Raw genomic sequence first — 24,408 nt, 5'->3', positions numbered from 1 at the left:
TTTTTTTTAATATATAGAAATCACACAAAGACAAAGAAATCCACACGTAATATGCACATTAAGATTGCTATGCAAAGTGCTAAAATCATTCAAAAATAATTTTTACTTTAACTGTGCGAGAGAAGCAGGTGACACGTTTGTTCAAATAAATATCCAAGAAATTTGATGCATGTCTTGAGCATGACAAAGTAGATTTTTTTCCCCAAAATCATTTAGCTTTTGCTAAATTTCCTTTAACCTCTGTGATTTGATTTTCCATAGGATTACCCCTTCAGCCATAATGCTGCATCTCTATCAGTTTTTCAATCAGATCTGTTCTCTCCATTTTCTTTCTTTACATTCCTCCCTGCAGATTTCTCTCCCTCTCTCCCTCTCAGCTTCCTGCTCCAGACCCCCCCCCCCCCCCCCCCCCCCCCTCATGCTGAATGAATGACTCGGTCTCTGTCAGTCTCTGTGACAGTGTCATTGATCAGACCCCTGCACCAGCAGTAACTTCCTGGAAAGGCAAGCCGTCCTAAGAGCAACAATAATCCTATTGATCCTCTCCTTGGCCGACCGGCGTTGATTTTTAGCGGAGAGTGAAAATCCAGAAGCGGTCACTCATCGTCATGGGAACCGCATGCAGCGCTCGCGGTGCGCAGCGTTGGGTGCACACGAGAGGGGTTTCGTATCGACGCTCCTATAGGTGGAAGTCTTTGGCGCCTGAAGCGACACCGGTGTAAAACAGGATCTGGCGTCGCTTTGAAAGCGTGATAGATTGCAAGAAATAAAATTGATAAAAAGGGTCAATCCACTGCTGACCCACCTCTCCACCAGTACAAAGGCAGGGTCAGAAGCAGGAGCGGTGGGTGAAACGCAGCGGTTACCATGGCAACCGCCGCACACCACATAAACACCCAGCTATCTGCATGAGCTGTTTGGTAATCAAGTAGCTCTTCACGATGTGCACGTAAGAGCAGCGAGGGGCGAAGGATGAATAATCCTGCGAAATAGCTCGACTGCTGAACAAGACCCCTGCATTAAATTTCAAATGGAAGAATTGATTTAAACATGAAAAAAGATCTGCATGCGCTCGTACCTTTTGACATTTTGTTGCCAATTAGAAAAATTATACTAACTAAATCTGATTGTGAGGAGGCAAAAAATTCAAGTCAGCATTGACTTCAATAGTGTTTGACTCGAACCATAATCGTTCCCTGATCCAAATGCTTTATATTTGTGTGTGTTGTTTTTGTGAGGATGTTTCCTTAAACTTTGAATAGCCAAAGTGAGCTGACTGTGCTGTATATGATGTAACCATTCCATTCATTTAAGCTTTAGATTTATGAGGATATCATTTGACTTAATGTCAACTGGTTATTCTTCTCCGAGCAGCGTAAAGAAAATGGCAGATACCATGGCTCCTTTGCAACCTGAGTTTGGATAACAATTAAAATGCATATTTTCTGCCATTACATTCTTTTAAATAAGCTTAACTTCTCGAAATAGAGCCAGACTGATGTGGACTTTTGGGGCTGATTCCGATATTAGGGAGCACATTTCTGATAACGATAGATCCCTGACAAAAAATAAATATGGCAGAGATACTCAAGATATCATGATCAAGAGAAAGAAATGTAATTGAGGTAGGGCTGTAACTAACAATTATTTTCATAATATATCAATCGATTAGTTATTTGGTCCATAAAATGGTGAACAATGTCGATTGTGTTTCCCAAACCTCAAGATGGTGTTTTGTTTTGTCCACATACCAAAGATATTCTGTTTACTGTCATAGAGGAGCAAAAAAACCCAGAAAATATTCACATTTAAGAAGCTGAAATTAGAGAATTTGGCCTTACTTCCCCATAAAATGTTCTTGAACTGATTAATCGATTATCAAAATAGTTGGCGATTCATTTAATAATCGATTACTAATCGATTAATCAATTAATTATTGCAGCTCTAAATTGAGGCTTAATATTTTTGAGTTTTACCATAAACTTTATTATGAGTAACTAACTATAAATACAAAGCGAATACAACCAAATATATTGAACATGAATTAATAAAAAGAAAACAGATTTTTGTGACATAAAATGTAAACACGATTGCACATCATTTCTGCATTGTTTATTCGTTAAAATCAAAGTTTGTGTGAAAGGCTCATCTCGGCTGATTACACACATGTTTTTGGGCGCCAACAGTTGGCGTGCCCTCTCTGTCGCTGGGTGAACCAAAATGAAGACTAAAATAAAGTGTTTGTGAAATATATTTCATTTTAATTATGCGTTAAAAAACGAGACTGTGGAGAAGCATATTTGTGTTTGCGTGGTGGGATGGGTGTGGCTGTGGGAGCGTGTCGCTCTCTTCGCTCCGTCTCTGTCCAGAAATAGGATATATCATTTTATAAATGAATAAATTAAAGGAGCAAAGGGAAAAAAATACTATATATATATATATATATATATATACATATGTGTACATTTATTTACAAATTCCCAACATTAGTTTGTGGTACATCTATAAATACATTTCCAGTATCATTTAACAAACTAGTATGTACACACACATGCATACATAAAGTAATAACAATAAATATATTTGCAAAAAATAGATAAATAAATTAAAATAAAATAACATAATACATATACACACATACTTATGCATATACACACACATGGAATAAAAATAAAGAAAAAAGTAAATACATTTAAAGAAAAAAGAAAGAAAAATATCAGTTAAATTAAAGGGAGTGGATATATCACTATGCATGTTCTATTTTCATCCGGAGCAAGTGTAGTACATGGTCTTAATGCGGAGGTTATCATTATATATCCCCCATTTCGCCAAGCATAACAGATCTATTTTTGTCTCTAATATCCTTTATGAAAGGTCCCCATATTAATCGAAACTTCCCTTGTTTGTCCCTGAGTGTGAAAGTAATCTTTTCCAAAGGAAGACACTAAGTCATTTCTTTGAACCACTGTCTAATACTTGGTCTCCCACTGTTTCTCCATGTTTTCCATACACTTTTTGAGTAAAACTCCTTTAAAACATCAATGAGCTGGACAGAATGGGATATAGATCAGTGATAGTAATATGTTGTATAACCTCTGTAAATACTTTTTAATCCTTCCTTTTTTTCAAATGTATTTGTAGTGCCGGATTCTAATAATGCATTTATATCCTGTGAGTTGTGAGTGTGTGTTTTGAAGAGAGTTGAGGGACGGAGGTAGATGTGAAAGTCTCCTCCTCTGTGTAGTCTTCCTCCTGTCCGGACAAGCATCCTCGTGCATTCCGGAATTTCCATCATTCTTCGACACAAACACGCGCCACATTCAGCCACGTGTCCCGTGGATGGAGGGAAATAAATGTTTCACAATTTCTTCCTTTTTTTTTTTTTAATCGTTAACCTGCCATAGAAACACTGGTACACTTTCCTTTAAGTACCACTTTGGATTTCCAGTCTGTCCAGTTGTTATTGATGTCCGGGCGGCTTCCCCCCCATTCAGCCTGTAGATAAACCCCTTCGGGTTCAGGGGAGGGAAAAATTATCAGAGCATCTCCCCCTCACTCGCTCTCACACTCTCTCAGCCGCTCTCTTGTGGCTGTGATTGCTCTCTGTCACCGAGTCTCCGTCCTCCGTCCTCGCTCTCACGCACACAGACACTATTTCAGTCAGTGGTGCCGGTGGACTGCACAAAGAGCGGCTTGTTTCGCCCAGTGCATCGTCAATCAACCCTTTTTTCTCCTTCCCTCTCTGTGACTCTCTGTCTTCCTCTTCCTTTTGTTTTCACTCTCTCTGTCTCTATCTCTCTCTCTTTTGTATTTTTTCTATCTTTCCGCTTCGTGACTTCACTGAGCGTTTAGTCCGTGGGCCGTCGTCCGCAATATGGATTTGTCGCTGCCGTATTCGCTTGTGTAAAAGTACAGAGAATGAATGTGTGAAATTATGTGTGAACGTGCTTGCCTATAGCATACGACATATGTAGGGCTGCAACTAACGATTATTTTAATAATCGATTAATCTGTCAAATTTTTTCTCGATTAATCGATTAGTTGTTTGGTCCATAAAATGTCATAAAATGTCATAAAATGTCATAAAATGGCGAAAAATGTTGATCGTGTTTCCCAAATGCCAAGATGATGTTTTGCGTTGTCCACAGACCAAAGTTATTTAGTTAACTGTCATAGAGGAGCAAAGAAACAAAACAATATTCACATTGGAGATGCTGAAATCTGAATCTTTTGACCTTTTTTCATAAAAATGACTTGAAAAAAAAAGTTGGAGATTTATTTAGTAATCAATTACTAATCGATTAATCGATTAACTGTTGCAGCTCTAAACACAAACGCACACACACACACACACACACACATAGATATCAGAGCGTCACAAGGTTTTTTTCATTTCCCCATTTTGACCCTTTAACCCCGGTCAGTCAGTTACATTAGCAGTCTCTTCAGATTCTTACCAATCCATCAGATATTATGACAAGAAAAGTTTTTGTTTTCTTCCACCAGTTGGTTTTCCAGACAATTTTTGAAAAGCAAAGTTTAGTTTCTTCCCAAAAATAGAGCGCAGGACAGATACAGTACATCAGTGCACAACTTAGGAAAAAAAGTTCAAAAAGACATACTGAATATTTTCTGTCAAAACTGATGCTATGAAAAATTATACTATGACTTTTTCATGTTGACATTATTGAGATGTTTTTAACTGTTTTTTTTTCTTTCATCATTTCATCAATGACATGATAGTAAAGCTGTAGGGAGGAGCGTAAGTAGGGAGGGAAGGAGCGGGGAGGCTATCAGAGTTGACTCACACTTAACAAGGCTCTGACAGTAGTAGATCACACACGTGCACGCACGCACACACACACACACACACACACACACACACACACACACACACACACACACACACACACACACACACACTCATCACAGCACAAAAAGACTGCCGGTGATTCAAGAAGGCTGTCATGTCAACATGTCAACTGTCAACTATGATTCCATTTGCACTCACACACACACAGGACTGTAAAAGTGTGTCGCCAAGGGAAATGAGAGTATTGGAGGTTAGCTCAGTGTGTGTGTGTGTGTGTGTGTGTGCGTGTGCGTGTGCGTGCGCGCTCTCGCTCTCCCATGATGGGAGCTCTGATGGAGTTGCACTCTACCCCTCCCTCTCTGCAAGTCGCAGCAGGATCAGGTGTGAATTTCTGCTCCACTTGTGGTCCCACAGTTTATCCTCTTGCCCTCACTTCTCTCTCATGAAACTATGTTGCATTAATTATCTATTCAATGAATTATTCCCCACTTTTTTCCACCTAGTTTGTATATTTCATCCCCCTGTTCCTCCGGTCACTCTCTCTCCCTCTCTCTCTCTCTCTCTCTCTCTCTCTCTCTCTCTCTCTGTCCTGTGGTTCTTCATTAGCTCTGTGTTGAAGGGAAAAAAAATATTTCTTCTTGAGCCACTGTTGTGCCATTATTTTGACGTTTTACTGCCTGGTTGCATTTGATTCACACAACTGTTTTACTGATTACACATGTTGTGAGACCCATGGTGTTTCTTCTGTGAGGTGTAAAAAAAGAGAGAAAAAGGATGGCAATAATGGATAAAACAACTGTAAGACTTAAAAATAGGAAAACATTTTTTCTTTTCACAGATATTGTTTTTGACGATAGCAAAAGGATTATCGGAACGACATAAATCATTCTTGTCGGCAACCGAGTAAACAACACGTAGCAGCGCTGAGCACTTCCCACCACAAAACCTTTTGAAGTAGACTTCTGAAAGTGAATCAATGTCAAAGCTCATGGTCATTGATTAACTTGAAATTCATTAAGTCCAAGTGTTCCTCACTCCGCGTTTCTCCGTCGTGCAAGTTTGACCACACGCAGACCATATGATCATTTAATTCTAACCAAGATGTTAGATGTAAAAAAAATATTTAAAAAAAATTTCAGGGCTATTTGACTTCCATCAGTTGCTAGAAAGTTGTCAGATGGTTTTACACGGTCACTGAGCAAAAACCAAAATGGATAAAAAATATGACATGAGCTTAATTCTTTTTACATGTTCTACCCTGTACGTTTGTGACGATATTACATGCGGCTCAACCAGGATTAATCGCACATGAATCTTAACTCGGTGAAACGTTTCTGTGGCAGTGTGAGCGCTTTAAATAATTTAAGACATCTGCGGTGGGAAAAGAGGATTTCTGCGTTCGAGGTGCGCCGGTCTGGCACTTTGCCTGCGTCTTCACTACAATATGGCACAGGATGCGGTTCGATCGGTTCCCCCGCACGCACTCGTGCCCTCGCTGTTCCCCCGCGACCTTTGCGCTGGGAGGAGGTCGGGAGCGGCCGAGATGCAGGGACGTGATCCAGAAATCCTGTGTGTGTGTGTGTGTGTGTGTGTGTGTGTGTGTGTGTGTGTGTGTGTGTGTGTGTGTGTGTGTGTGTGTGTGTGTGTGTGTGTGTGTGTGTGTGTGTGTGTGTGTGTGTGTGTGTGTGTGTGTGTGTGTGTGTGTGTGTGTGTGTGTGTGTGTGTGTGTGTGTGTGTGTGTCTGTGTGTGTGTGTGTGTCTGTGTCTGTGTCTGTCTGTGTGTGTGCAAAGTAAGAAATTGAGTGACGGATTGTGGATTCATTCTCTGCTCTCTGTCTTTTTGACTTGCAGAAGTCGGACCATGGCCAGGTGTTGCTGGACGCTGTCTTTAAGCACCTGGAGCTGACGGAGAGGGACTACTTTGGGCTGCACTTGGCGGATGACACCTCAGATACACCAGTCAGTGTGACGTTTTCAATGGAGGCTGTGTGCGTGTGCGTGCGTGCGTGTGTGTGTGTGTGTGTGAACCTTTAGGAGGACTCTCGAGATGCTCTGTATTCGGATCAGTCTCATAAAATCAGATGTATCATCTCTGTGTGTGAATAACTATCCAGGCTGTACATATACTATATGTCAGTGAGTAGACACTAGTGTGTGTTTGAATCCATGTGCACGGTGTTAAAATATATCTGTGTGTGTGTGTGTGTGTGTGTGTGTGTGTGTGTGTGTGTGTGTGTGTGTGTGTGTGTGTGTGTGTGTGTGTGTGTGTGTGTGTGTGTGTGTGTGTGTGTGTGTGTGTGTGTGTGTGTGTGTGTGTGTGTGTGTGTGTGTGTGTGTGTGTGTGTGTGTGTGTGTGTGTGTGTGTGTGTGTGCGCTACTGGTGAATAATTTAGCTCGTGTTGTCATGCTGTGGAAGCGTTACCGTGTCGCTAAGTGTCTCTCAATCAATATTTTACAGCGCTGGCTCGATCCCAACAAGCCCATCAGGAAACAGTTAAAAAGTAGGTGAAATCCACAACACTCCACTTTAACTAACCCAGCGCAGTCCATTTCAAGCAAAAGTCAGAAAGTCCCAACGCAAACACAGCTCAGTGAAGACCCACTCCATTGTCTGAGCGTCCTAACATATTACCGGCAGGTTGAGGCAGTGGTCTGCAGGTTGGCTCTTGGCCTTTGAGGGCGGTTGAAGGGACGCCGGAGCCAATCCTAGCTGACATTGCACGAGAGGCAGGCTGGGGTCGCCAGCCAATCACAGGGTTAGAAATGGAGACAAACAACCATTCACAACTGTGAGGCCACAGCACAACTGAGTTGGCACATTTCCGCTGCTGGGGCAGTCGCAGGTCGCGTTTTTGCCACCTTGTCCAACTATAGTAGTGAAAACTTATGGATGCCCGAAGTGGTATGTGCATGTGTAGGCTTGCCTGGCCTACACACATCTACACCCCCCATGGTTGCTCCCCCCCCCCCTCTCAGACCCTCCAGGGAAGGGGAAAGCAACCATGTTGGGCCCACATGAATGTGGTTTGGCTACCAAGAGGTTAGAAGAAAAAACTAAAAAACCACAAGCAAAATTGTCCAGTGCACACTGAGGGTGATTCAAAATTCTGGATCTGCCTATAGCAGTGATTAAACTTCATTTCAACCCGACGCATATTCTTTTTAATGAGAATTAGAATTTGTAACATGTAGAATTAAGAAATAGCCCTAGTAAGATCTGCAGTCGTCCTCCAGCAACAACTGAACTGTGCCTCAACTCTGCTTCTCTGCCGAATGACTGAGGAGTAACCACGAGATTTAGTGTTTTACACACTGCAACAACGGAGACTGATGTGTCTGTATAAATGTAGACTCATAGAAATTTTTTTTTAACTACTATTATGCCAGTAGCATGTGTAAAGATAATGTGGATGAATCTTTAACTTGAATACATATCAAAGATGTAGTAATCATAATAGCGTGTTCTCTAAATTGAGCATTTGACTATAAGAGAAAATCAAGTCTGAATGTACAGTATATCCAGCTTACAGTGTAATTCAATTTTGCTATTGATTTTTCATTGCTCTAACTCTAAATTCATCATGTTTGTTCTAGGAGGCTCTCCCCATAACTTGAGCTTCAGAGTCAAATTCTTTGTGACAGATCCGGGTAAACTTCAGGAAGAATACACACGGTAAGAGTGTTCATTTAACAGAAAAACAAGAAGATGGGAAATATTTCATACAGTATTAGGTTTACTGTTTGAAGACTAGACATATTGCCTTTAAAGGAAAAAATAAACTACTAATTGCAAACAGTATCCCAAGACCCGCTCCATTTTGCCACTCGATAAGGGTTTATTAATAACGACAAGCTGGTCCGTTTTGCGTCGAGGCTGTTTGTCCAACGCACTGATCCGCCAACATAAGGTCCGCAACACTGCGCTCCACGTAAGCAACATGCAGAGGAGGTGTCACGGCGCCGCATCGTCCCTTCTGCCTGGCGTGTTTATTACAGCCTCTCAGCCGCAGTCTCGCTCCCCGAGCCTTATCAACACTTATTGCTTTCTGCTAGTAACAAGAAAATATTGGGGCCTTGGATCCGACATGCTGATCTGGTGTGTGGTAGACCAAAACACACTCATAGCTATGTCTGTGACATTGACAGTGTCAGCAGCGCTTTGTTAAACAATTCCTAAATCGGTCACGTGAATTTTTAATTCTCCCAATTTCAAAAAAAAACTAAGGTGTTTACAGCTTTTCTCTCTTCTAGAAAGGCCCTTCCTAAGAAAATCTGCATTATGACCGTCATTGCCAATAAGCCCATTGTTCCACTAATTAAACACAAGGCCGCTGCTGAAGGGCGTTGATTAATTTTACACAACGGGAACTTTATATATATATATATATATATATATATATATATATATATATATATATATATATATTTTCATCCAAACAGAGGTGATGGTTCCTAATGCAAGTGTTGTTGTCCCGCCCTCAGGTACCAGTATTTTCTTCAGACCAAGCAGGACATTTTAACTGGAAGGTGAGTGTGCAGGAGCCTCTGTGTACGACATGTTGTTGTGTAAACAGGGTGGAACGTCTTGCCTGCCTGATCCCCCTTCATAGAATCACGAATCATTGCATTGACACTGGTTTGACCGGAGAGAGTTAAAGGGAGTCAATTCTAAGAAGACTAGCAGCGTATGTGTGACTTGGGGAGTTTTACAAACGTACACAATACTCACAAGGTCATTGGGCGGTTGTAAAAAAACACACACACAACATCCTCATGTTTGTTTTTGTCAATTGAAATACACACTGCTGCTTTTTCTTTCTTGGTTCTTTTATACGTTTCTGTATTACTCTTATCAAAGATGTTTAATTCGTGCTTTTTGAAAAGAAACCGTGAAGTCCTTTGTATTGATCCATGGCTGAGTCATCTTACTGTCTGTTTGTTGTGTGTGCGTGTCCTCCAGATTGCCCTGTCCACACAACACAGCCGCACTGCTGGCGTCCTACGCTGTTCAATGTAAGTAGTTCTCCCCGGATACACTCAAGTCTACATCACAATGGAAAGGCAATTCATTAGGCCTCTCTGTAGCTACACCCGCTGTTAAATGTAATGGCTGCGGTTTGCTACAGTGCATTTATAGCCGCTGCTCTGCAGCCATTATGATTCAATTAAGCGACGCTGCGATATACGATATCAACTTAAGTGATATAAATATTCTATGAGATCGTGGCTTTGTCTATTTGAATGGAAAGACGTGAGGGTGATGTCGACCAAACAAGCCCAGCGGAGGCTCTTGGTTGTTGTTTTTTTCCCCCCTTTGTGCAAAAAAAGGGCAAGAAAGTTTCCTAGTTCCAGATTAAAATTTCCATTAATGATATCAACACTTTCACTATAGAATTCCAATGAAAAAACGCCTTGTGCTCATGCAGGTGGCAAGCCTAATGAACGCGCTTCGCTCTTGCTCACGCTGCTGTTCCGACACCTCGTGTTTTCCAAACCGCGCTGGTTAACCCGCAGGCCGGTGCGCGCCAGTGGACGCGCAGCCGCAGCGTTAATCTCATCCACTGTTGCGATGCAGCCGTTTGGGTTAAACGCTGACTGGGCCCGTCTGTCATCACAATAGTGACTCCTGACACACACTGGCGTGTCTCACTCGTGCTTTCTCTTTTACTGCACATTGTTTTCATGCGAGCCTGTTCTGCCCTCTGTCTCTTTCTCTTATCTCTGTTTAGTCTTTCTCATCCCTTTCTGCTCACCCCCCCCCCACCTTTTTTTTTTTGCACTCATAAACCCCCCCTCCCTCACCCTGCTTCCCTCTGCCCCCCACCCTCCCGCTTGCTTTCTTTCTTTCCTCAACCTCTCCGGCTTATTTCGTGTGGAATTCGCTCTGCTACAGTATATAGGTCACAGAAGAGATTTGGCCTAGACTACCAACACCATGACACCACTGCTTTTATGCGCACACACACAAGACTCACGCGGTCTGCAGCAACGCCACCGTGTTGTCACTTAGCTCAGTGCCAGAACCAGATTACGAAGATAAATGTTTGCTTTTGGATTAAAAAAAACAACAACAAAAAAACGCAAAGGCTTCGAAGCAGCTGCTACGCTGCTAATTCAGTTCGCTCGGCCCCGGGTGCCAGCGCTGATCACTCTAAATCCCAAACTAAAGCTTTGCACTCTCAAAACATCCCAAATCCCATCCAGTAGACCTGCATTCTTGTTTAGAATTGAACCAAATACTGCGTGGAAACCATAGCAACCCCTTCATGCGTTGCAGTAGATTTGGGCGGCTTTTAATTTCAACAAATAGATGTTGCAGCACCACAGTTTCACTTCAATAAAGGTGTTTTTTTCTTCATCGATCTACATAGAGTTGCTTTTGTGAATGTATTCCTATTGACAGCGGTGGACGTTGTCTTTCCAGCGTTAATTGTCAATACACACATTCACAGACACGTACACCGAATTCAACCCCATCGTCACGAATGCAGGGATGAACGTCTTGTTTGTGCTTCGCTGGTCAATAGCATCGTTATAAGGAGCCTGAGCTCGAGCTTCTCCCACCGATCTACAGCCGAGTATGGATTTCACATCAAACGGTGAATATGAAGAGAGATCAGATCGTCAGCTCGTCTTTGTGCTTCCCTGTCCTTAGCATTAAAAGCCCCGTGTGGAGTGATAACCCCAGTATAAGATAAAACCAGCATTACCTCACTGTACTGAGACGCAATATATCGACTGTACATGTATTTCTCCCTGGAGCCCGGTGCGCATCAATAGGCGGGTGAGCAGGGATTGATCGGCCGGTCAATAGGCTTCGGCTACCGGCTAGTAGGTTAGTCCAGGGACTACTTGAGTGAACCGCTGGCTAGTGAGCTAATGGCTTTGGGGACTGTTTCTCTCCAGTGGCTCTGTTTCACTTAACATCACATTTAATGGTTCCTCCGTGTTATCTGCGATCATTCCTTTGATTCATCCTCAAAACAGCTGTATTCTTTCCATTCGTGTCATTTTCAGTCACATATTAAAAGCCTTTGGCCATATGATGTAAGAAGTAGTCTGTTCACAAGAAAAAAAAGGCAAAACATGAATGAAAATCATAATAGAGCTACTGTTGTTTTTTTAAAATGTAAAGTCCCACCCCACTCAAAAAAGTGCATTCCTCTGTTTCTGTATTCTAAAATGTCTGACATTTTGTCACTATAGAGGTGCTTTCACATTCCTCTCCTGGAAGTAGGAGATTTCTGTGCCTCTCTCTGCAAATTTGAAATTCAAACGAATCCAGGGCAAGCTAGATTTGGTTCGTCACAAATACAGAAAACCAATCGCTGTCGAATACGCAAATGTAGGCAAAGAAACCGGAAACTTCCAGCGCACGCAGAGGCAGCGCGTCCACGAGAGGACGCGTTCCATTCCACCGGTGTTATTTGCATATCATGAATATTCATATTCTCAGAATTCTTCAATGAGGGAGACAGAGTGGATGGTTTCCAGCCCCATTTCAAAAATCTTTTTTGGGGGGTCAACAATGTTAAACAAAATATTAATAATAGCAGATTCTTTTTATATACTTTAAAAAGTGACTGGAGGGGGTCTTTAAAGATATTTCAGATATTGACACACAATCTTACCATGCTGCCTCGGTTTTATGCTCACACTCTAAGGGATGTTAGTATGAGGAAACAGCATTGCATTGCCTTCTAGCTCTGCTGACAATCTACAAGGACACGTAGTAACACATTTGACACACTTGCCCCCTTGTATATAACATCACAGTCAAAATAATGCGGTATTATTGCTTTACGTGAAGAACACTCTGCTTCAAATCTCCTGAGTGCACATTCGGCGGTCTTTCCGCGCGCTGCCGGTCGTGAGTAGGTGCATTTTTCTCGATAGAAAAAAAAAAGATTCAAAAGTGTAAAGATTCTTTTTTGTCTTTCCCCCACCTCTATGTGAGTCTTCTAATGTATTCCTGAGCAAAACCAATGCACACCACAGAGTGAACTAGACTGCAGGAAGACGGCAACGTGTGAGATGATGGTCGTTTGAAAGTGTAGAGAAAGAAGGTCAGAGATAAGAGTGCCAGTCTAACGAAAGAGTGAATGCTAGGAAATGGTCTAAAGACCGACATTTGTTTGTTCTTCAATGAATTTTATAAATATTTCTTTTAAATATTTGGTTTCTAACATTATATGTTTTTTATTGCATGACATTTAAGGACTGGTTTCTTTATTTAAAAAAAGACATTTAACATTAAAGGAACATATATTGCATGGTATTAATGTGCTATTGGGTAATTGCACTACACCATATTGTACATCAGGCCTATTCAAATGGCGGCCTGTGGGCCACATGCTGCCCGGAAGCAACCTCAGAGTGGCCCAGAGAAAAACAACATTTTGTGAGTTTTTTAGAAATTCCCACAGTTGCACAGACCACGAATGCAACGCTCCACGTAGCCTAGCAACAGTCATCCCACAATGCGGCGCGTTGCCGTGTCGCTCTAGAAGTGGTGGTGAAAATCGAGACTTTTATTCGTTGACTTTTCCTCTGCTTTTAATACAATCCAACCCCATATTTTAACCACAAGGCTGCAAGAACAGTTTGACCTGAGCAATAACCTGGTCGGCTGGATCCGTAACTTTTTAACAAACAGGACGCAAAGAGTGAGAGTGAATGGCAGTCTCTCTGACAAAGTCTGCTCATCAACCGGCTCCCCACAAGGATGCGTACTCTCACCTCTTCTTTACATCCTGTACACAAATATGTGCCAGAGCAGGTGGGACAACAGGACCATAATTAAATACGCAGATGACTCAGTAATTGTTAGCCTCCTCCAAGACAGTGAAACAGGTCATGGTCCAGTCATCAATGACTTTGTTGAATGGTGTGAGGCATCCCACCTTCAACTAAATGTAGCCAAATCAAAGGACATGCTCATTGATTTTAGAAAAAAAATCCAGACACAGAAAATGACATCAATCAGAGGTCAAGCTGTTCAATGTGTGCAATCTTATAAATACCTGGGGATGATAATAGACTCAAAACTCCCATTTGAAACCAACTGTGAAGCTGCGTGTAAAAAAGGGCATCAGCGCCTGTTCTGTTTGAGGAAACTGAGTCGCTTCCACATTGACAAATCCATCATGACCTTCTTTTACCACGCTTTTATTGAATCAGTTTTGTCATTTGCGCGAGCAGCCGGGTTTTGGAACCTCTCTTTGAAAAAATAAAAAATCACTCAACCAAATAGTAAAGTAGTCTAGCAGGCTGATTGGTGAGCCACAGTTCAATGTGGAGACCTTGTGCACAAAACATTTACAGCGCATAACTGGTTCAATTTTAAACGACAGTTCCCATCCATTGCACACAGAGTTTCAGCTTCTCCCCTCTGGGCGTAGGTTTACAATCCCTAGGTGTAGAACAAAAAGACACAAAAACAGTTTTGTCCCTGCAGCCATTACACTGAGGAATAAGTCATAGCTATACTTTGCACAGGTGTTCATTTATTGTTGCTTTTATTTATGTATTTATTTATTATATCTTAACCTTTATGTATGTTTTCATAACCTAAACAATTTTTTACTGATTCATTTTGTTTTACTTTCTTTTTACTATTAGTATTTAGTTCACGTCAATATTTAAGTATATTCTGGACCGGTAAGACCTTTATGTGCACATATCATACATCATTCAACTTAAGACAGTGGAAATTAAGAAGAAATGGCAAAAATGTGTATGAGGATTCTACTGCAAACAAAATCTACCTCTGGGTACTAATAAAGTAACTTGAACTTGAACTTGTGGTAGTAGTCTACGATGTAACACGTCTTTCTTAACCCAGAAAAGTAAAATTGACAATGAAAACAAGGCAAAACAAAGAAACAATGAATAAACAGTACTTATTTTTCAATACAATTATTTGTGTTGGTTTCAAATTTGTCATTTCCTGCTGCTTACCAGCCGCTGAAAAATGTCTGTCCCAGCTAAATTTCTTGGTTTTAAAAACCTGGCCCAACAGAATTTGTAATTGAATAGCCCTGCTGTACATCATGCAGACGATCACTTCAACAATCCTTTCACAAAATACATTTTCTAAATGGGGTAATTATGACACATACCTGTGTGTTCAGGCCTCTCGTTCTTCCCTCATATTATCTCATTGTCTGTCTTGACAGCTCTTTGCCTGATAAATTGTCAAAATGTTGACACATTCACATCATTTCAATATCTCTCCCTCCATCTATCTGCAGCGGAGTTAGGGGACTACAGTGAATCGGAGCATAGTTCGGGCTATCTGTCAGAGTACTGCTTCATCCCTAACCCCCCACAAGACTTCCACAAAGAGGTCGCAAAACATCACCAGCAGCACAGGTACGCTGACATAAACACACACACACACACACACACACACACACACACACACACAAATACAGATGTATAGCATTACCACGATAGTCTGTGTTTGCACAGTGTTACACAACTACATAACTTGCCCACCCGCCCCGCTAGCGGATATTTCTAAATATCAGCAGAAATAAAATAAAAATCTCTCCTTTTTAAAAAAAATACTATTTATCAAAAACTTGACGCTGCAGTCAAAAACTCAGCAACAGCAACAGTAGAGCCACATCACAGAATAACTGAGTCTTCTCACACGATGAGAGGAGAGTTGGCTAACAAGGATCATGAGGATTTGGTGTCACAGTAAAAATGTTATGGATGTTTTGAAGGACCACCGACTGACCGACAGACGGGTCACGTGTTAGAGAGAGAGAAGCGGAGACAGAGAAGAGTCGTATGTTTACCTTAAGCAGCAGCAGAGTCACTGTCGTGTCGAACAGTGTTATAATGAAGCTTTTTGTTGCATGTAATTAATTCCTCCTCCAGTGTACCTCACACTGAGCTCTGTCAAAATGGAGCGGCAAGCATTTTTTTTTTCTTTTCATTCACGAAATATAAAACGTACTACTTCACATAAATGAATATGATCTTGCACATACAGATGTACATATGCACAATGAAAAACACAAAAAGCTCACATGCTATAGTTTACCTGACCCCTTTCCTTCAATTTCTGCATTTAATTTCTTATCAAATATTGTTTTTCTTTTGTGTGGGTGTCTTTTTAATACACACTGTCTCTATCTACCCTGTCATCATCTTCATCACTCCCACACAAAACCTCCCATGGCTGTCTCTCTCTCCATCTCTCTCTCTCTCTCTCTCTCTCTCTCTCTCTCTCTCTCTCTCTCTCTCTCTCTCTCTCTCTCTCTCTCTCTCTCTCAGTGGTCTATCTCCTGCCCAGTCAGAGTTTAATTATCTGAACACAGCACGCACGCTGGACCTCTACGGGGTAGAGCTGCACTATGCAAGGGTAAGTCAGGTTTTATTTCATGTCTGCTGGTGTGTGTGTGTGTGTGTGTGTTAAAGACCGCTATGTGTTTTTGCTTCCGTGTGCATGTGTGCGTTTCTGTCTTGTGGTGTATCGAATGTGTAATATCATTTTCCTAATAAGCCTCGTGTCCAATTTGACATATCAGTGCATCTTTGCTGTCCCCCTCACATGCCTCCTCTCTCCTCTCACTCCCCCTCCCCCACAAACACCCTGAGTAGTGCAAGATAATGAGTCCCTGTCCACCAACAACTGTGATCATAATTGATATCACCGAGTCCCAAACTGTTAAAGGTCCTCCCTCCCCCACTGTCACATCACGCTGCTGTGTGTGTGTGTGTGTGTGTGTGTGTGTGTGTGTGTGTGTGTGTGTGTGTGTGTGTGTGTGTGTGTGTGTGTGTGTGTGTGTGTGTGTGTGTGTGTGTGTGTGTGTGTGTGTGTGTGTGTGTGTGTGTGTGTGTGTGTGTGTGTGTGTGTGTGTACAGTTGTTGTCGATGCCCACATCCTGCAGAAATGCTGCACATTGGCGTACAGCACACGCCATAACAGCAACATATAGTAGTGCACTGGCAAAATCACCATTTTGGATAGTTTTATAGAAAAGATCAGATACCGCTAACCGACTACCTTTCTAGTCTACCTGCTGTGCTACGTTGAAAGCCTGAACAGTCTTTAGTGAACATGGGCGTTTGGCTGCTGTTTGAGCCAGTGACCCTTCAACTTTTGCCCGTGTTAACAGTTGACAGAAAAGAATTACAGTAAACCTTCTGAAAAGCAATATGAAAATGTAAACAGTTCATGAACTTTGACATAACATTAAACCTGCTGCTCCAAAAGTGGAGGAGTCAAGTTCATGATTATGTATTGCACAAAGTGTATCAGATGAATGTCAAGTCAAGTCTCGTTTTTTTCATGAAGCAGCACCAGACAAACACGTGTCATCATCAGTATCACCCGTGCCCAACATGTTTCTTCGCAGTGAGGAAGCCTATCCAAAAACTCTTGGCACATTTTTTTTCTTGAAGTACTCTCTGTGTTACTTTCCTCCTCTTGACTCTTCTGTTCCTGCTCGACCTTACTCGCCAAACTCACCTTCACCAAACACAAACGCACTGTTCCCCTCTCTGCAGGACCAGAGTAACACAGAGATTCTCCTCGGTGTGATGTCCGGTGGCATTGTGATTTATAAGAACAGGGTACGGATCAACTATTTCCCATGGTGAGTGACACGCACACACACACACACACACACACACACACACACACACACACACACACACACACAGCCAGAACATTAAATTGCATGTGTTATTAAGTATCCAGGTTAACTATGTCAGTGCGCTGAGAGATTCATCTGCTGCCATTTTCAACAAAGCGAGTAAACATGATAAAGTAAGAACCAAAAATCAATTTTTTTTTTACATTACTTCAAGGTTGCAGATGTGTGCGGAGGGATGGAGGATGGAGCTCTTGATAGTGAGAGTGTGTTTGTGGGTGATTTCGATGAGAGCCTTTGAGACCAGTATGATGATCATACAACATTTGTCACAGTTGTGTTTTGTGAAGTTTTTTACACGTTTTGGGCTTGTAACCATCATTTAATTTCAGTGAGACAGTTGGTCAGGGTGGAGAAGGCTGCAGTGGCGATGGATTTGACCGAATGTGCAATCATCGCCACAGCAGTAGAGACCATGATGATGTCACCTAGGGAGAACATTAAAAGGACCGAGTACTAAACCCTGTGGAACACCTTTGGACAAAATTTCCCTCACTAGTTCTAGCAAAATAGAAATACAAAAGGAGAGAGAGAGAGAGAATACAACTTAACCAAAATGTACAGTATGTATACAGGCATACCTGTAAAGAAATTGCTGTTTCACCGTTGTGTGTGATCAGAAGTTCAGCAGCAGTTACAGTTACAACCGCCAACAGAAAACTTTTAGGAAGCCTTTTTGATGAGAAATGCGTTTGTGATATTTTGCTAACCTCTCACATAGTGATGATTGACCCTCTATTTTAATGTTTAAGCCTTGGTTGATCGTTTCTAGAATTATGCATTTGATTCATTGTGGAGGGGGGTGGGTTTGTGTGAAACAAGGTTTCCTGGAAATATCACAGGCATCAAATCTCCCTGCTCTCCTTCTCTCTTTGTCACCCCCCCCCCCCCCCCTCCTCTTCTGTCTAATTCACTGTCCGTCATCACTCTGTGTGCCCTCTTGCTCTCATTCTCTCTCAAAAGCATCGATTCTTGGAAATCTCCCATACGCTGCTGCTGCTCCGTGGGAGGCTAAATGTTAATGGGTGCCGGGGGTGGGAGAGTAACTACTCAAGCCCCTGTAACTCCGGAAGATAAATTCGCTCATGTGTAGGCTTAACCCACACACGCACACACAGGCGCACAGCCTGACCAAATGGACATAGCAGCTGGCGTGTGAGAGTTTGTCTAAGCGTGTGTGTGTGTGTGTGTGTTGCGGCGATCAGCGTATGTCTGTGACAACAGTGGGATGTTTGTACTAAGATTAGTTTGAGTGTGCGTCTGTTAGATCACGTAGGGTTCATAGAATGAAGGATTTTTGTCTTACAGATTTTCTGGGGACACTTACCTTTTTTTTGGATGAATAGCCAAACCGTGACATTTTAGTGCAAAGATTTGTTTTTTTATTCCGGTTTTAGATAGGATGAGTCTCTGTGGGGTCAACTTTAAGTCAATGCAGAGTGGAGAAAAACAACTAAAGCAAGTGTCTGTGCATATCCATTTAGTTGAGCTAAATTAAGAGACCAACAGTGGTGTCCCAACAGCTGTCCCCTGCCGTGTGTGTGTGTGTGTGTGTGTGTGTGTGTGTGTGTGTGTGTGTGTGTGTGTGTGTGTGTGTGTGTGTGTGTGTGTGTGTGTGTGTGTGTGTGTGTGTGTGTGTGTGTGTGTGTGTGTGTGTGTGTGTGTGTGTGTGTGTGTGTGTGTGTGTGTGTGAGAGATACGGAAAGAGAGAGAGAGAATGGTCAAGTGTCTCTCAACCCCTACACTCACTGATTTTTCTCTTTTCAGCAGCCTCACTGTTTCTACATCTGCATGTCACTTCTCATGCCGTCTCTTTTATTCTCTCTCTTTTTGTCAATCTACCCGTAACAACAAGGAAGGGTGGGGGGGAGACATTTAGATTTGTGCCTCTTTCCTATTTCTGTTCACGGCAGCCTGACAAATGAGCCACACTGAGATGGTGCATGACTCACACCCTGCCTAAGCATGTGTGCGAATGTGTGTGTGTGTGTGTGTGTGTGCGTGTGCGTGTGTGTGCGTATGTTAAAATATATTTAGCAGGGAGCGTGAGTCACAGCAGCAGCAGCGCTCTAGGAAAGGATTATGTATCTCGGCTGCTCATCATCAGCAGATCTCTTACCGTGGCCGTGCGTGTGCGCTCTCCCAATTGGAAACCTTTTCTCGTACCGTTCCTGCTCCTTTCAGACGCATGACTAGATAATGCACGGATTGATGAGAAGATTCAGGTGTTGCCGAAGAACCACTGTGAGACTCCAGTGCTGTAACACACTGTTCTAGCCAACATCCTCCAGGGTCAGAGGTTAAATGAACAGTTGCAGTGTGACACATGGGTCAGCTTTCTTGGAGAACTGGTGATTCATTCAGAAGTGGGCTTTTCAGTTCTACTCATAGATGTTTTGGGGCTGCAGTGCCAGCTATGAATGCGTCAAGTCATCTGTGTAGTGCTTAGATGGTTGACTGGAGACAGTGTGACTGAATATGGATGAGCTTAAATTTGTTATTGATAAAAAAGAAAACAAAAAAACAACATTTTATTTTATATTTTAACCTCACAAATAGCACTTATATGGCGGAGGGGTAGTCATTACAAACTTGTGCTGTGCAGCCATAAATTGCCCACACTCAGAAAACCCTGATTTTACATACCACTTTGAATTCGAAAATTTCTAAAGATACCAAATATGCCTTTGCCTGGATACTGAGCTCTGGATATTCGACCAGATTTGTATTTTTCTTTTTCCTATTTTCACCCCAGTGCTTTTAGATAAGTTTGGTGCTGTGCTCATTAATGGCTGGACCAATTAGAGCTTTGTAGGTTTTCTGCAAGACCAGTCAGCCAGAAATAGCAACTCTTAAACTTTTTACTTTTATTTTTATTGTTTTGAAAAAATGCTATTAATAACATTGCCACGAACACAATAAAAATTGAATAATATACATTAATATTTCAGTCAGTGTAAGGTGCGTGGCTGCATGCAGCTTCTATGATGACAGAAACAGGCCCATGTAGAATACATCTATATTATAATGTCAGGCAGAGACGAGTTGGATGAAAAGAAACATTGAAAGAAAAGGTGATGACAAATGAAAGCTGCGGAAAATTAGTTTTCTTCCTCGCTTTGATCACGTGGCAGGATGCAGCGCCAGCATTTCTTTCTTTAGCGCTACGTGGTTGCACAGTGTCACAGTAACTGATTGTCAGCAGTTAACTGTGATGTTCAACATATCTCAGTCCAAAGCATAAATGTTTACTGTGCTTTCCCAGGTTTTATATTAGTGCAATAACCATCACAATACCTGCCCATGGTCATGAGGAGCTAACAATGAAATTAGCCATGACACTGCTCGACTCTTTTTTTGAAATGAATGCATCGTGTTTAGATTCATGTCTGAATAACTTATACTGCATCTTGTTTTTAAATGGTTATCTACCACCAATAGTGTATTTGGGTATTATGTATAAATATTAAGCATCAGTGGCTCAATGCAGGTGATTGGCTCACTTACTGTGGAGACACTTAACCTCTTGGGATTCTTTTCTCCTTTTTCTGCTTCCAGGTTGAAAATAGTGAAAATTTCCTTCAAGTGCAAACAGTTCTTCATCCAGCTGAGAAGAGAGGCGGTAAGTGTGTATTCACAAATAAACACACAAGCACGCACGCATACACGTGTGTGTGTGTGTGTGTGTGTGTGTGTGTGTTCAGCACTAGATTAACCCCCTGCTGTCTGTGTCCTGGTTGACTGTCTTAATCCGAAACTGCGTCCCTGCGTTCCTTTGACATGTGCATCACTTACTGTTGCCAAGGCAAAAAACAAGTCCACTGACAGGTGATCAGTCGCTGTCAACCTGATGTTCATAACCATCACAAATATTCACAGTCACCTATTATCCTTCTTAAAGTCCTATAAGACTTCTTATAGAACTGACCTTTTTTTTGCATATATTAAAAATGAAATGATACAGTTTTAGAATGTTCTCCCCCATTTCTCCTCTGGGCATCAAAAGTTGTTAGCTATAGATAATAACCAGTTTGTATTGTTGGCCAAACGTGATGTAGAAATTATTGGAATAGTTGACCACATCTAAATCATAAGCAGTGGAATAGATAATTGTGATGGATAAACAGTCAAAAGAGTGACATTTAACTAAATTATCAATATACAAGATTTTGGGTACCTATACATCGGGCGATATATATATCTATATATATAGATATATATATCTATATATATATATATCTATAAATGATTCCTAAGATGTCGTTAAACCTTTATGACAAAGAAATGTAATTGAGGCTTTATTTTAGTTTAATCATAAACTTTACCATAAACTAACTATAAATTAAAGAAAACACATATACAACCAAATATATAGAACTAGAACTAAGAAAATAAATGTATTTTATTTTACGTAAAATGTTAACACGAAGGCAATTTCAACAATAGATAAATGGTTGAAAAACCGATTTTTGTAACTTTCTTTAATTTCCACTAATGTAAATACTGTTTATCTTTAGTGCATGCCGAATTTATTACTGTTGAATTAGAAACAAATTGGCTGAACACCGGTTAGCCACTTTCACCCCACATGCCGAATGGCCAAGATGTTGCTCAGTGTCCCCTCTGATTGTCCCTGGTCACAGACGGAGACCCGGGAGACGCTGTTGGGCTTCAACATGGTCAACTACCGGGCCTGTAAGAACCTGTGGAAGGCCTGCGTGGAGCACCACACCTTCTTCAGGCTGGAGCGGCCCATCCCACCGCAGAAGAACTTCTTTGCCCACTACTTCACCCTGGGCTCAAAGTTCAGATACTGGTGAGAACAAGGGGACTCGCAGTCACGCACTCTCAGGCGAGCACGGAGAGAATTGACAAGGCACAGAAAGTGGCTCTGAAAAGTCTTGCCTCGATATCTGCATGCACGCATAAACATGGAGCAGAACTTGTGGACACTTTGTCCTTCCTTCTGCCTGACTCCCGGCATTAGTCCCCGCTCCAAGTATACGCCAACAAAAGTACATGTTTGTTACCACTCTGGAAGTTAATGCACTTGTTTCATTTAGGGTGGTGCCTCTCATGCTCCATGCCTCAGAAAAGCACAGATTCATTATTCATGGTTTACTTCCAAAAAGGAAGAAGCAAATTTGTTTTGTGTTTGGCTATTGCAGCCAGTGTTGTGCTATATGTTTTGCATGAATCGCTTGGGTGCACGGACCAGCATCCTGTGCAAAAGTCCTCACAGACACACACACACCCACACACACACACACACACAGCGCTAGTGCCACTCCCTTCTCAAACAAAACACTTCCTTTTTATTGTTTATATACGCCTTCAAGTTGGAAAGAGAACGGAAAATCATACAAACCATTTTCCTCCGTGCTGGATTTACGACAATTGCCTTGTGACAACTTTGTTTCACTTGGTTGGTTGCAGTATTGTTTAATACCCTTTTCTATGAAATTTGAGTGAGAGATGAACTGAGAGTTTGATGTCTTGTGATGCATTATTGAGCAGCATGAATCAGCCATGCTCTGATGTTTAGCTTGACTGTGTGTGTGCGTATGTGTGCGAATGTGTGTGTGTGTGTGTGTGTGTGTGTGTGTGTGTGTGTGTGTGTGGGTGTGTATGCGAGCGCAAGGGGTACACATTATGAGTGTCTAGTTGTGTTCACATGTTGTTAACAGTGTATCATATGGTGTTTCTGGCCAGCAGACCACGCTCAACTCTTAAGTGTTGTTTGCTCATTTTAAGACAGCATTTTTCAAGAAGGTTTGAGTTATTGTTTCACCCAAACGGTAAAAAACAACCAAGGGTATTCAGCCTGTTTTACTTCAGGTGAAGTTTTGTGTGGGCCCTTAGGCAGGGCCCTCCAATGCTATACCTGCCACGATGATTGTAAGTCGCTTTGGACATAAGCGTAGGCAAAATGAATGTAGTGTAATAATGTGATATCATTTTTCAGGACAGGCCGCTGACTGTTGCTTTTGTCGTTTTTGTCTTTAGTGGACGGACGGAGGTGCAGTCTGTGCAGTATGGAAAGGAGAAAGGCATCAAGGACCGAGTGTTTGCCAGGTAATGAACATCTGCATCTTGGTTAGTTTATTCTAACCATTACAAGACTGAGGGTAGATAAAATCCACACATAAACGTAAAAATGTGTTATTACCAGTGTTTGGGCAAGTCACTTGAAAACTATAATCTATATCTATATCTACTCATATCACATCACTCATTGAAAAAAATAAACTTTACATATTACTCACCAACAAGATCACTACACCTGCATGTTGCATCTTTTCTCTTTGATATGTGTACAAGTGTATATAACAAGACATGACAAGACAAACAACTTTTCTGAGCACCAGAAGTACGGTTACACACCATCCAACTCTAAATAAGAAATAATATTGCTTACCAACTCACAAAGTAAAGTTTTTTTGTTGTTGTTGGTTTTCCAAATCAAAGATTTGAATTGTCTTAACTTGTTAACTTTAAGTTGCAAAAAGACGTAGTATTATTATATTTTTAAGTTGGTAAACAATTTTCTTTACAAAAACAACAACAGGTGACTCCTGGATGTATCCATACCTGTATATTAGCGAGCTAGCCAAGAACACAAAACATTTAAATAAGACAAGTTTGGAATGACCCCTCTCTTCTGATGGAGGCTGGAGGCCTCATCCCACTTAAAGGGGCAGTAAGCGATTTTAATATAATACACTTTTTGTTAAATCTGCGAAAACCCCTGAGTCATAGCATCTGTGCTAGCGACAGATGCTATGACTCAGGGGTTTTTGGCCCCGTGGTTAGCTCGTCTGTCTCATCAGCAACATACAATCTTTCACCAAAAACGCTTACTGCCCCTTTAACACAAAGCTAGCACGTCCCAGGACAGTGGAGTATGCAGAGAGACCAAACTGA

General features: G+C 41.7%; 1 protein-coding gene across 4 annotated transcripts in view; it reads left to right on the top strand.

Annotated features, from left to right (window-relative positions):
* The window catches only part of ptpn4a (protein tyrosine phosphatase non-receptor type 4a), a 69,610-nt gene that overhangs the window by 25,675 nt on the left and 19,527 nt on the right, over positions 1-24,408 (top strand). For all 4 annotated transcript variants that reach the window (XM_035651631.2, XM_035651632.2, XM_035651630.2 and 1 more), the window contains exons 3-13: positions 6,665-6,772; positions 7,272-7,314; positions 8,408-8,486; positions 9,296-9,340; positions 9,774-9,826; positions 15,067-15,187; positions 16,103-16,190; positions 17,339-17,427; positions 21,043-21,106; positions 22,128-22,300; positions 23,491-23,559. In XM_035651631.2, coding sequence (XP_035507524.2) covers positions 6,665-6,772; positions 7,272-7,314; positions 8,408-8,486; positions 9,296-9,340; positions 9,774-9,826; positions 15,067-15,187; positions 16,103-16,190; positions 17,339-17,427; positions 21,043-21,106; positions 22,128-22,300; positions 23,491-23,559 — 932 coding nt within the window. The remainder of the gene's footprint in view (positions 1-6,664; positions 6,773-7,271; positions 7,315-8,407; positions 8,487-9,295; positions 9,341-9,773; positions 9,827-15,066; positions 15,188-16,102; positions 16,191-17,338; positions 17,428-21,042; positions 21,107-22,127; positions 22,301-23,490; positions 23,560-24,408) is intronic.

This window comes from Scophthalmus maximus, chromosome 14, assembly GCF_022379125.1.
Source record: "Scophthalmus maximus strain ysfricsl-2021 chromosome 14, ASM2237912v1, whole genome shotgun sequence".
In the NCBI taxonomy this organism is placed as follows: Eukaryota; Metazoa; Chordata; class Actinopteri; order Pleuronectiformes; family Scophthalmidae; genus Scophthalmus; species Scophthalmus maximus.
The sequence above is the reverse complement of the archived record's forward strand: the minus strand, read 5'-3'. Positions and strand labels throughout refer to the sequence as shown.